The 15,310-nt window shown below is 34.4% G+C and overlaps 1 protein-coding gene across 1 annotated transcript in view; it reads right to left on the bottom strand.

Annotated features, from left to right (window-relative positions):
• Positions 1 to 15,310, bottom strand: part of LOC149785621 (DNA-binding protein RFX6-like) — a 93,762-nt gene that overhangs the window by 59,565 nt on the left and 18,887 nt on the right. The window contains exon 2 of the mRNA XM_089979440.1: positions 14,721 to 14,904. Within this exon, the coding sequence (XP_089835566.1) occupies positions 14,721 to 14,904 (184 nt within the window). The remainder of the gene's footprint in view (positions 1 to 14,720; positions 14,905 to 15,310) is intronic.

The following is a 15,310-nucleotide window of genomic DNA, read 5'->3' on the forward strand; positions in this document are numbered from 1 at the left end:
TTTCTTCCTTTATAACATGCTTTATGCTTAAAATAGACCCTTTACCCAAAATAAAACCACATCAATCTTTGACTTACCCTTAATTCGGGGGTTTAAAGTCCCCTTTTTCTTTAGACGCAGACTATATTTATGCAACATATGGCTCTCCGAATTTATCAAACACATAAACAAGACCGGTGATTAGAGTAAACCCTTTTAATTTAAAAGATAAACCCGTGGCTATTTCGTCGTAAGCCTAGGCAAGAGAGGTTAGATGGTTTCCTTTGATAGTAAGCCGTTTGAAGCTTCTTGTATTGGGGGCAGCGAGACAGTCTATTTAAACAAGGATTTCTGCTAAGGTGTGGTGAGAAGAACACAGTAAAACTGTGTCCGGTGTGTGCTTCATTGACGAATAGAACACAGAAATGATGGTAAACAATCGTTGATTTTTTAACGGACGAAAATATCTTTTTGTACACACAAACGTTTCTAACAGTTGCGATGTTATCATTTTTTAATTTCACATGTATTTCAATCATCACGAAAGTTTGATCTGGAGAAATGGAAGTAAAGAATTGTTCCGCACTATATTTTGATATCAACACAGTTCTCTTTTCATTGCTTAGCAGTTTTATATAACACACCGACGATGAAATCTCTATACATTGCATCATCACTTAGTTTTCACTATAGAGCTTGAATGTGAAATCAGCAGGAGATAATACAATCAAAAAACCTATCTGTACGAGACGTCTACCCGTAATAGATACAACGTACTCCATATATAACGATGAGTGCTAAAGGATCTCCCGTTTTTGAAGTAAAGCCTAGTTAAACGATGCTTAACAATGATAACTAGATAATACAATACAACTGTGACTAACATGAAAAGAAACTTTGTGGCATGTTCTCTATTGTTGATTCGTATTTAGGATTACGCTATTTAAAAAAAATGTAGACAGGCAGACTTTCATGTTTTCACTTAAGGCTGGTGTTGGATAGTCATGGAGGTTAGGTCAGAAGTTCGGACTGGTTTTAAAAATAAAACTCGTTTTAAGTTATGGTTTTAAACGTGAAACATATATAAACCAGTTTATATTTCCGCCATTTAAGTGCCTGCACAAAAGTGAAACTTCTGCTCAAAATTAAAAGTAAATTTTAAGGGGCTACAAAATATTTAACGGTCATAAAAGGCAATTTAATATTAATTAATTCGTACGCTTTTTCCTATGCATTCCATAAATAAGATGTGCAATTTATGGGCAAAATCATTCTTAAAACCTTACATAAACAACAGGGATAAAATGTTGAAATTTGAGGATCAAATTGAAGAGGTTAACTTAGAGAAGTCATCACATGTCCACGTGTGAGTGATTTAAACTTCATTTGTTAAATATTCTTTTCTTTCTAAGACTTAAATTACACAAGAAAAGGCACGTATATCTGAAAATCTGACATAGATGTTTCAAAAGAAAAGTATAAGGTATACTGGGGCTAGATATCGTAATCTAGTGAAGATGCTAAGCTTCTGACATAAAAAAAAGTTTCTGTCAAGGTTCTAAAGTCGATTCAAATTACCGTCATGTTTATTTCGAGAAAATAAGGTGGGTTAGTTCACGGACAAGACAATGGGAAGCAAAATTAACGGAAATCAACAAAGGAATCTTATGTCATTGATGACGTTTGAACATAGAAGCCCAGCAAATCTTAGTATTTGATATCAAGTGAAAAATAAACGAGAATTCCATAAAAAAAACATGGATGAAAGCATCAAATCAAGCTAATTCGGGTACAATTAAGGTCAATAATTTTTTTTAAATGACGAATTAAGAAGTTAAACAAGGAAGTCTGTCTCAAGTTATCCTAAGCTTAAACGTTTTGTATTTCCTTTTTGCTTTTCATTGACATGTAAGTGACTACTGAGCCACAAATTTTCGCACATGCGCAGCACATTATTTCCTCGACGAATAACTGCAAATAGAGCAAAGGGTATCTGCTTGAATTGGAATATAATCGTGTGCAAGTATCTTAATTCTCAAGCTGTTGACTGCTAGCTACTATCCTTATGTGTCAACTAATACTGACATATAACTAGTATCCTCATGTGTCTACTAGTACTGACATATAACTAGTATCATAATGTGTCAACTAGCACTGACATATAACTAGCATCCTCATGTGTCTACTAGTACTGACATATAACTAGTATCCTCACGTGTCTACTAGTACTGACAGATAACTAGTATCATAATGTGTCAACTAGTACTGACAGATAACTAGTATCATAATGTGTCAACTAGTACTGACAAATGACTAGTATCCTCACGTGTCTACTAGTACTGACATATAACTAGTATCATAATGTGTCAACTAGTACTGACAGATAACTAGTATCATAATGTGTCAACTAGTACTGACATATAACTAGTATCCTCATGTGTCAACTAGTATTGACAGATAACTTGTATCATCATGTGCCAACTAGTATTGACAGATAACTAGTATCATAATGTGTCAACTAGTACTGACAAATAACTAGTATCCTCACGTGTCTACTAGTACTGACATATAACTAGTATCATAATGTGTCAACTAGTACTCACATATAACTAGTATCCTCATGTGTCAACTAGTATTGACAGATAACTTGTATCATCATGTGCCAACTAGTAGTGATAGATAACTAGTATCATAATGTTTCAACTAGTACTGTCCATGTGCCAACTAGTATTGACAGTAAACTAGTATCATCGTGTGCCAACTAGTATCGATAAACACATTGGGAATACTAACTAGACGGAGATCGTGGACACCTGCACTTACAATACAGTTTTCTGCTGTGTATCATCATGTAATGGACGAAGATTTCTTTCGTTGTTTTCATTTCACTTTGAAACTTCCTCTAAACTCCTATATTTTACAGTTATATATATATATATATATATATATATATATATATATATATATATATATATGAAATTGTGTTTCCTTGTACATGATTTTACGTTGTAATGATCTACAATATGTACAACTCCATCTCATAATCTCGTGTCAGATTGATATCTTCACCAGAAATGTTTTATCTTCTCGGGATCACAGAGACTTTACGAGATTGGGTATACATTTCGCTACCCAGATAACAGAAGGGGACATACTCAAATGGGCTTACAGAGCTGAGTTGCGTCGAAAGGAGACAACGTCGCTACTCTGGTTTATTGCCCTCAGTTTTCTCGCTACTTCGCGACTGCGGAATCGTAGCTCTTGCGGTCATTATGTTAGCCAACAGTGGTTTAATGTAAAAAGGGTAATTTTGTATACCCGATTCCTCGTGTAAATAAAACTAACATGAAAGACATGTGTTGTGGTGGCAGTTACATTAGATTAAGACGTCTAGAGTAAATGTTGAAGAATAACAAAATACGAGCAATATTAGCATTCTAGAAAAGATAGTATCAGTTCAGTATCGTGAAGAGCTAAAGTAACACATATCAGTAGTAGTAGTTGTTTCAGTGGTCTAATAGTCAGTGTAGTATTACCATTTACAGCGATACTACTACCACTACTACTACTACTACTACTAGGGGGCCCCGGGCGGCCGATTGGTCTAAAGCGCCAGCTTTACCGATCACCGCCATTTCACCTCTGCGTAGGTTCGAGTCTCACGCTCGGCCAAGGTAGTATGTGAGAAAGTTTTCCAGTAACTTTCCGTTGGGTGTGAGTTTCATACCGGGATTTTCCCGGGTTCTTCCTCTACCAGTTATACTGGCCATCATGGAAAGCCTATCTGTGCTGAAAACTGGCGTTAAAGCCACAACAAGTACTAGTAGAAGTTATGACAATTCTTCTTATTCTTTCATTATAATAGCAGAAAAAAAAAACACAAGCACCTTGGTGACACTAATTATATTTAAGAAAGTTAATATTGTGGTTGTATTAGAAAGAGCACTCGTAGAATAAAATTCACCGGCGAATGCTGCAGACTCAGCGGTAGTTGAACTTTCAGCACAGTTAGAAATTCTGCCCACCCACTCCTTGCAAAACTTAATTCTGGGTCCCGCTTTCAATAAAAATAGTTGTTTATTTGGCATTTTGGGCCGACATCGGCCTGTACATACCCCCGCTACTTCACTGAGCATAGGCTGTGTATGAGGAAGCATTTGAGACAGTTGGCGCAGTATAAAAGAAAAACAATGAAACTCTTCGGTATAATTTTGTTAGGAGAATCGATGGTTAATATTTTCATCTTGCCTAATAGGTTAAAATACAAATAGGACTTTACAGTTTTGTATTTGTTTTTAGATATAAATACTTTCTTCTGATAGGAATGACGTACTCGGACATAGTACTTTGTAACATATTAAGTGTAGAGGTAAGAAAAACAATTTTATTGGAACTTTTAATTTTATTTTCTAAAAAATTATCGGTACTCTCAGTTAGCTGAAATTTTCCCAGAGTAAAAAGCCGGTAATCCCTTAATTTTTTTCTGAAATTAAATTGGCAAATTTTTAATTATTGACTTAACCCGTACATTGTAATTGAAAACATGTTGTACCCAATTCTAACTCTGATCTTCGTTTGCCTAAATTCAACACGATTCGGTACAAAGCATCTTCCGTTTTCCGCAGCAGTGATGTGGAATCTGGGTCACAGTGACCAATGTTCTTTTATTTTAAGAACGTGCTTCGCAAAATTCTTTCTTCTGATTATGCTATAGCTTAAACAAGTGGGGATATCTAACTTAAATACCCACACTTTAAACAAGTGGGGATATCTAACTTAAATATCCACACTTTAAACAAGTGGGGATATCTAACTTAAATACCCACACTACTTTTCCATGTTGCGACCCTACTTGTACGCGTTATCTTCGATATCAAAACAGAAATTTTCAAGAAAAAAGCGAATTAGGCCTCTAATATTGTAATCTTTCCTGTGACTTCCACACAAATCTGTTACAACCGGCTTTATTAAATCGTGCAAATAAACAAAATTTAATATAAACCTGCCACATTTGTACGCTAGCTAGTTAGTTATCTTTCGCCTTTACGTCTCGGTATGTTTGAGTCAACACACGTTAGCTCAATGTCTGTAAGGGAATGACTATAACACCCTTAACGTGTCCGAGTGAGTTAAACATGTCTGTTCGATACACCAGAATTCAATTTTAGGGCTGGAAATTTCCATGGCACCTGTAGAGAGCTGTCGACAATAAGAAATCCACACTAATATTGAGCAGATAAAATGAGATAGACTGCCTAAAGCTTTCAATGTCCAAATGTACAAAACCAGGATAAATGTTCCATTCACGATAAGCTATCTCATGGTTCAAGTTTGCTTTCCACGGACTTTGAAAATTGGTAGAATTTGTTATTGATGTTGTAAATCAGTCTATGACCAAGGCTTTGTGTCGACCGATAACGAGTATGACGCTTTTATTTGGACAGAAAGGCCCTACTAAAAATACGAAGCAATGGCATCAGTCCCGTTTTATCCTTTGGGTCTGCGATCAGCATGCGTCTATGTGCCAATGGTACACGCCAAAATAAAAATTGAGCCTATTTATCGTCAAACTCAAAACAAACAAACGAAAAATTGTGCTCTATTCGTAAGATATTGTATTGTGGCAAATAAGACGAGATTTAGCTATTAAAAAGAAAACAAATGATACTTTTAGGTCGTGGCATCTGTTACCGTTAGATGGTATAGACAGTACGTAATGAAGGCCCAAACTCAACTCAGACATAATATTCATTTACTAATGCATTAAATATGTTACCGTTAGATGGTATTGACAGTACCAACTGAAGGTCCTAACTTAATTCCAACCTAACAGCGAACCACACTGTATTATATGTTACCGTTAGATGGTACAGACAGTACCTACTGAATGTGCTAGCTTAATTCCAACCTACTAGCGAACCACACTGTATTATATGTTACCGTTAGAAGGTATAGACAGTATCAACAGAATGACCTAACTTAATTCCAACCTAACAGCAAACCACACTGTATTATATGTTACCGTTAGATGGTACAGACAGTACCTACTGAATGTCCTAACTTGACTCTAACGTAATGTCCATATATTAATGTGTTATATGTTACCGTTAGAAGGTACAGACAACACCTACTGAAGGCCCTAACCTGACTCTAACGTAATGTCCATATATTATTGTGTTATATGTTACCGTTAGAAGGTACAGACAACACCTACTGAAGGCCCTAACCTGACTCTAACGTATTGTCCATATATTAATGTGTTATATGTTATCGTTAGAAGGTACAGACAACACCTGCTGAAGGTCCTAACCTGACTCTAACGTAACGTCCATATATTAATGTGTTATATGTTACTGTTAGAAGGTACAGACAACACCTACTGAAGGCCCTAACCTGACTCTAACGTATTGTCCATATATTAATGTGTTATATGTTACTGTTAGAAGGTACAGACAACACCTACTGAAGGCCCTAACCTGACTCTAACGTATTGTCCATATATTAATGTGTTATATGTTACTGTTAGAAGGTACAGACAACACCTACTGAAGGCCCTAATCAGTAACTATAAAACTACAAACGTCCCTGATATGAGTAATTATTAAACTACAAACGTCCCTGATATCAGTAATAATCAAATAAGGGTTAGATTGCTATATCAGGTAGTTGAAGATATTTGCTTTTTCTCTCTTCTTACCCATGGTACATCGTAAATTTCATCTTTAATAATTGCTGGATAATTAATCAGGAGATCTTAGAAAACTATTGAAATACAAATTTTCATTTTAAAAAAATAAAAATGATTTCTTCTTTACCAAAATCGATGATATTTTTGAAATCTTTTATCATGGAAGATCAATAAGTTGCAATGATAACTACCGATTAATAATCCTTTCAAAATGAATAAATATTGAGTTATGCTCGCTTAACATAAGAACGGACGATAAATACAGGATTATGCATTACTATGAAATATGACATCGGCCCATGTTAATCATGGCACGAACTCGAGGACTTGTGTAATAATAGTTGCATAAGGGAGAAAACTGAGATTTGCCATACATTCATGCATGTTCCTCGCCCTGGTTTGACAAACCATGCAAATCGTGCCTAGCTGTTTTCAAACATAATATCCAGACAATGAAATTGCTTGGACAGTATATGACAAATAATATTCAAGGGTTGATTTTAATTGTAAAAATAACGTGGAAAGTTACACCAGGCTTGATATAATACTAAACATGACACCCGTTTAACCCCAACCCTTCTCCTAGACCTCAAATAGAAATGTACCAGTACTAATCTTTCAACATTTTCCCAAAGTCATTCTAAGTCTTCACAAAATGTCCTTGTACTGCGGACTGTTTTGATAGCGATTTGCATAGTTAGCCAATGTGCTGAAGAAAACAAGCCTTGTTTGTTTTCTGCATTGAACGCGATCTCAAATTAGAATTTTGGTATTCAAATTGATCTCGTTTTCATTGACGCATATAAATATAATATAATGTTCAAAATACTGAGAAATTCGGTCCACCGTTCCATTTAGTTTTAAAGACATTTTAAACACAATATAACATTCTGTCGTTAATATCTATGTTGGATCAAAGATTTGCCACAAAGCTAGTTTGATCTCTGGAACTATGTTAAACAAACTTAATTGAGACTAATTTTTGTAACTCTTGCCTCTCTTTAATCCTGATAAGACAAAGCCAACAACAAACACATAGTCTTTTCATGACTCATTCAACAATTAGGGTGCAAACTTAGCATTTCATGGGCAATAAGTGTGATAAGCAAATGCCAGTACAAAGCCAGACCTAGCGGCTAGCTTCCGTTGTTTATGGAATTTCGGTACAATTAAGTACGAGTACAAACGTCGATACGATTACTTTACAGTTTTTGGCAAATCTGGGTTTAAAAGACGAAGGAAAATTTGAGGATGTTTGAACGAAAGGAATTAAAGCGTGAGCTTCTTTACTTCCGATGAACTCTTTCAACATATCTGACAAAATACAAGTTGCATGATTAGATACAATATAACGAAATATCAGTTGCATGAATTGATACAATTACAAAATATCAGTTGCTTGAATTGATACAATTACAAAATATTAGTTGCTTTTTGAATGGATAAAATTACAAAACATCAGTTGCTTGAATGGATACAGTATAACAAAATATCAGTTGCTTGAATGGATACAATATAACTAAATATTAGTTATTTGAATGGATACAATATAACTAAATATTAGTTGCTTGAATGGATACAATATAACTAAATATCAGCTGCTTGAATGGAAACAACATAACTAAATATTAGTTGCTTGAATGGATACAATATACCTAAATATCAGTTGCTTGAATGTATGCAACTAAATATCAGTTGCTTGAATGGAAACAACATAACGGATACAATATAACACAATATCAGCTGCTTGAATGGATACAATATAACTAAATATCAGCTGCTTTAATGGATACAATATAACTAAATATCAGCTGCTTTAATGGATACAATATAAATAAATACAAATTGCTTGAATAGATAGAATATAACAAACATTCTTCTTTGTATGTATCACACGGTATAATATCTTAGCCAAACCTAACAAAGAAATTTTTGTCTTGACAAAGTATGTGCAACATGAAAATCCACTGAAAATAAAATTATGTTAGGAAGAATGGTAAACAATAAGATCTATGTTCTAGACGGAGCTTAACGCGGTTTTTTTTTTTTTTTTGGTTAATACATAGCGGAAGATATATGTCAAACCATTGACATTTCTGTGCACATTATAAACACAAGATCTAGAAAATATTTCAAACGCTTTAACAATCTCATTCAAAGACAATAATATATTTTTAAAATACATTTATCCGAGTATTCACAGACTAAACGAGTCGCTGAGAGGTTTTTGCGTCCACCGAGCCGACAGCAAAGACTCCAGAAAAGTAACTTAACTGATACGACAGACATATCTCACAACAGTGGACCCAGCACGTCTCAGAACAAAAGCAAATAGCCACCTGTAAGAGAACAAGAATCTGATTTTGTCCTGCAAAAATCGAGCATGGACATGCGCGAACTCCTGCTGTCGTCTAAGAAGTCATATGACAGCACTTAAGATCCCCCAAAGGCCTAACCGCGATGGTTGACATCGCTTTATGTTCGACCTCTCACCCCGGCAGCATTTATTGATGGGAAATCAATGCGCCGAAGGGTGCACTGCGGCGTGGCATAACACAAATCTTCCACACCTGTCTGTACTCAAAACGTTGTAAAGGATTCTGAAGTGGAAGGGACATGATATAGGGTAGCTTTTTTGAAGAGGGTGATTGCCAGTGGAGCGATAAGGCACTAATAAGTTTGCACAATACCGATTTAGAGGTATACGTTTTTATACTGCCAAAAAAGACTCAAAGTAAACATTTTGTTTTAACAGGTTGTGAAATTAAAAGAATTATATTCTACATTAATTTATATACAGCTAATATGATTCACGGGGACCACAGTGATTTAAAACCTTAAGATTACCTTATGGTTCAAACTACACAATAAAATTGTTTGTTTGTTTGGTGCCTAATGGCACATCAACACTTGAAAGGCTATATAGTGTGGAGGTGATGAGAGTAAAGCAACTTGCTGACAGACACGCCATAGTAGCTTCACTGGCAGATCTGTGCAGGGATTGAATCCGCCTTGCACACGATGAGACAAAAAGAGAAATATTGTTCGAATTGTTATTTTAAACCACGTTTACTTTCCTGTCAAATGCATGATATTTAAACGAATCAGATTTAGCGGATTAAGTGCTAGTTTATCGCTTCAACCCTTGTCTCGTGCTTAGTCACTGATTTATAGTTACATTAAAACGAAATTTTTCGAAAGTGCAGAAGATCAAAGGTTAAAGTTTGAAACTTCATCACTGTCTTTACAATATGACAACTAAAATGGCGCTTGGAAACAAGACAAAAAAAAGAGATTCGCTTTGTACGGTACGCAAAGGCCAAATCTGCATCGAGCCCATGTCTTCGTGTTAATTGATTATCAGATGACATGCCACAACGCTGCCAAACATGGAGATAAACGCATCTAATGTAAAGGAAACTGACGCAAACTCGTGAAAAACAAACAAGGAGGGTACATTGTTATGGTAAGTTAAGGCAGGACACACCAAATAGGAACTCTAAATACGGAAAGATGGGAAGAAATAGTTGCAAGAATTGTTTGCTGAGTGCAATATATTGCCTGTCACTGAGGTAAGATAATTATCAACGAGTCGTTACGTATAGAAAGGGACAATGAAATACAGTTGAGACAAGGAATTTTCATCTTAACATCAAAGTATATTAAGTTCAATTCCAATGGACCATCTGAAATGACATAGAGTCATGTGCAACAAGGTTTGACAAAATCGTCTTTAACTGGTTCAACTTACAGACGTTTATTATTGAATATATCTGATAGTAGTGGTTCGGCGAACGTTTACAAATATGGCGATATCCTTTGCATCACAAACGGAGTCAATTGCAAACCTAAAACGAGATAAATTTCGTCTATAACAGCTGACGGCAAAAACGTTAGACCCCGAAAAATATGCGATTTCTAACATTTACGGTTTATTATACCCATTTTATGTAAAGCAGTCTGCATTTCTCTAAGAACGTGGTCGATCAACAAAAGTTGTAATTAGAAAGAAATTACTAGAATACGCTTTTAAGTTGCGTATATAAACAAATTTACCGATATATATATATATATATATATATATATATATATATATATATATATATATATATATATATATATATCACCAATCTATATATATATATTATATATATATATATATATATATATATATATATATATATATATATATATATATATATATATATTACCAATCTAATTAGTATTTTCTTACATTTGTGTCGATTAATACTCTCTTTGACTACGAACGGAATAATCCTCATAATATTTATTATATACTTATTACTTATTTAATCCTATACTGTTAATCTAAGGTTCGATACTGATTTTCAGTTGGTATTTCTGTGTTTTCACCGACGTTTGCGCGTCGATATTCTTTTGGAGTACCGAATCGAACTTTCATCAAGTCCAATTTTTGCCTTGAATTCCATTCAAAATGTATTGTTATATATATTTAGAAAACGCAGAAACAGAGAAAGTATATAATACAAACGTCTCAAGTATTTATTTCCGATTCGACGGAAAGATTTAGTTTAATATTGCGTAGCAATATAGTATGTCCTCAGTGTATCCATACACCATATCCAACTCGTTCCTTCCTCTGACTCGGAACAAAACGTGTGTAGTTTTGCGTATATATTAAGACTGCTGTCAGAAGAACTGTGTTTCAAACCACGTGACCATACTCGTTTTAACCTCAGATAATATATGAGTAGGTGTCTGGGATCAATATACACCTTGTTTACCTAGCAGCATGGGATGCGTTCAATATTGTCACAGATGTATCAAAACACGCGCTAACTCATTTCATATAACAGAACAGAATTTCTTCTTGATCGTGTTTAAACCATGCATTGTTTGTGCGGCTGTAATCCGTTCTGGTGATATAGAAGTCTGCAGATTTATCATCATTAATTGACAACGACGTAAAATTTATGCTTAAATTTTGTTCCTGGGATTAAAGATTTCTTTGTAATGGATTCTCGAGGAAAAACATGTCAGAGGTTTATCAAACTGAACACTTGATCTCTCAAAGCACACCTTTTACATATCTGTGCCAAAAACAAACAAGTCTCTTTTAGATGACAATAAGACTTATAATGTGAAATAATGTTTACTTAACAGCTTAAAAAATGTTATATTTCAAGTTTGAAGACAATAACGAGTACTTTGAAGAATAATTTGTTTGAGCCGAAACTAGTCAGATTTTATGTATTACCACAACACATGATATGTATACATTACCACAACACGTAATATAGTTTACCACAACACGTGATATGTATTACCACAACACGTGAAATGTATTACCACACACGTGATATGTATTACGACAACACGTAATATGTATTACCACAAGACATGATAGGTGGCGCTCTACAGTTTCGTATTTTGCAGAAGGGTTAGGATTTTAAAGAAAAAAAATTTTCCCGGCTTTCCTCACAGGTTATTCTGGCTATTTAAAAAAAAAAACCTTGTATATCTTAGGTATAATTCAAAGAATCTTTAATTCCCTTTATTTTGGTATATGATTGATGGGTGTAGTATGGGTTGTAGAGTTTACAGCTTGGCCTTACTCCAGATGTGCACCTTTCAAAAAAGTGCTAGCTCCACTTGCTCATTTTTACTTCCTGAACTTCAGATGTAAGTTGCATAAAAAAGAGCCGATAACTTTTTGTTTACATTTTATATATTTGGTAATTCGTTCATTGCTCTTTCATAAGCTGGTATTGTCTAGTCTGGCAAAATTCATTTTCCCTATTTTAATAGATGCTATGGATAGTGTACTTTAGACTAATTCAGGCTCATTTTTTTTAGCGCAAGGGAGAATTCATTTTAGTTAGCATTGTGTTTAAATCATGTACAATTTCCAAAAGTACAATATCCAAAGAAATATCATCCACATTACATTAATGTACCATAGAGGTATTCCACCATTCTCTCCATTGTGCATGTTTTAAATCCAAACAACTTCACCTTACATACGTCACTCTCTCAAAAGTACATAACAACTGGTGAGCACCCCCATATGCATTACCACAGCACGTGGTATGTATTACTACAACACGTGATATGTATTACCACAACACGTGATATCTACTACCACAACACGTGATATGCATTACCACAACACGTGATATGTACTACCACAACACGTGATATGTATTACCACAACACGTGATATGTATTACCATAACACGTGATATGTATGACCATAACACGTAATATACATTGTTCGTTTTATAAAATACTTTGCATTAGATCCTTATTAAGTTTATAAGCATTTCTCGTGTATCCAGTGTCTCCCTACCAATATCAACAATATTACTCCAACCCCTCCCGATATGAAAGAATGGCTCGATTTCAATTTTGTATTAAAGCATTGCAACAAAAGATAGGTTGCGTGCATACAATGTAACTAATTTGTCCTTCATTATCGTTGTCAAAATGACAATGATGCAGTCACCCGCTATATGTGCTGCCTCGGGCAGGGTGAGGGTATTCGTTATATCAAGAATTTTGCAACAGCGAGGTTTCATATAGTGAGGATTCATTGCAGTCAGGGAGTCACCATTAAAAATTTGTGAACAAAGTCAATGTAATAAGAATCGTAAGAGTGCACATCTTTCTGAGAGGGAACTTCCCATAATGAATTGTAAAGTTTGGTACTGTTAATAATCAGGCAAGTGTCACACGTATTGAAATCAATCCTCAAACATAATGAAACCAGTCTCAAACAGATTGAAATCAATCCTCATACAGATTTAACCCAGTCTCAAACATACCGAAATCAATCCTCAAACATACTGAAATCAATCCTCCAACATATTGAAACCAATCTCAAACAGATTGAAATCAATCCTCAAACATATTTAACCCAGTCTCAAACAGATTGAAATCAATCCTCAAACATACTGAAACCAGTCTTAAACAGATTGAAATCAATCCTCAAACATATTTAACCCAGTCTCAGATTGAAATCAACCCTCAAACATAGTGAAACCAATCTCAAACATATTGAAATCAATCCTCAAACATATTGAAATCAATCCTCAAACAGATTGAAATCAATCCTCAAACATATTTAACCCAGTTTCAAACATACTGAAATCAATCCTCAAACATATTGAAATCAATCCTCAAACATTTTGAAACCAGTCTCAAACATACTGAAATCAATCCTCAAAAGTAAGAAATTTCTAAGTCACCCTTTCATGGGTAATTTGAAGAGACCTGCATGGAAGGTTTGAGTGAGAAATTACAAGTACAGACAGACTTGTCTCAATAACCCTTAAAAACCAGACACATTTTCTTACAGTATTCACATTTCTAATTGTGGCACATATATAAATGATATTTTATCTTTATAAGACACTAAAAATTCACTCACTATACTATTCTCAATAACATGACATTATTATTATTTTATTTTTATTATTATTATTATTATTATTATTATTATTATTGTGAATAGTAGTAGTATTAGTAGTAGTATTGTCGTTGTTGTTGCTGCTCTTGTTGTTTTGGCTGCGTCTTACCAACATAATATTGCAGAACTAAAGCTCTATTATGCAATACACTGCCTTAGCGGGACACCTTTTCTCATGTCCCACAAACGGTTGCCTAGACTAGTTTACGTAAAGTTCTATTGATCGATAAAAGCTCTAACTTTATTAAGCAGGTCAGGCCGTGTAAAACTGTCATATTCATCGTGATGAGAATTAAAAACACTTCAACGTAGGGGTCGAAAAAAAGATTACATTAATACTTTGTTTTATACATGTGAAATAAATAAGAATCAATCAATAAAATAAATATAATACATGTGAGAAACATGTATATGTAGATTTTGTTCCTTGCTGAAATTGTTATCGTTTTATCTTCTTGTTTCATTTTTCATATTTACAACTATAATAATGGAAGAAGGAAGGAAGGAAGGAAGGAAAGAAAGAAAGAAGCGAGGATTGTTCCATTCTTGTTGTCTGTGCTCATGCAATCATATATTTACAACGGCAATGTTTGAAAAACTCACCATTGCAGAGTCAGCGCTGTTTGCTTTTTCTTGTCCCTCATAATCTGCGCCACAGTCTTCTTCGGCATCTGTTGCGCATTTCCGTTGACATCCACGTGACCATTTTCATTAGCCAATAATTTCTCTTCTTCATCCAGTATGCTCTCGTCATCAGTATACGTTTGACTGTCGTCTGTTGTGGGCTCTGAAAGAGTGAATGAGGGTACGTGTGTAGCATGTTACAATAATTACAACCGCAATTAAATACTACCATACTTTCAACGCCTCGTTTACAATAAACAACTACATCCATGACAAGATATACAATGTTATGAAGAAAATAAATAAATAAATAAATAAATAAATAAATAGATCTTGCCATCATAGCACATGTTAAATACCAATCGACTGAATTACTCCGAATATGATAAAAGAAACGTCCTTAATTGAAATGATATCCTAAAAATATATTTTAACTAAAACCTAGGAAAAAGAACTCTATCCTACTCTGATATTTTATATGGAGTATTCAGCGTTTCCAAACAAGATGAAAACTATACAAATAAAAAACACCACACAGAGAAACACACTAATGGAGATGGAGTTAAACA

This window comes from Sinohyriopsis cumingii, chromosome 13 (assembly GCF_028554795.1).
Source record: "Sinohyriopsis cumingii isolate HCF-2022 chromosome 13, ASM2855479v2, whole genome shotgun sequence".
NCBI classification, from domain to species: domain Eukaryota; kingdom Metazoa; phylum Mollusca; class Bivalvia; order Unionida; family Unionidae; genus Sinohyriopsis; species Sinohyriopsis cumingii.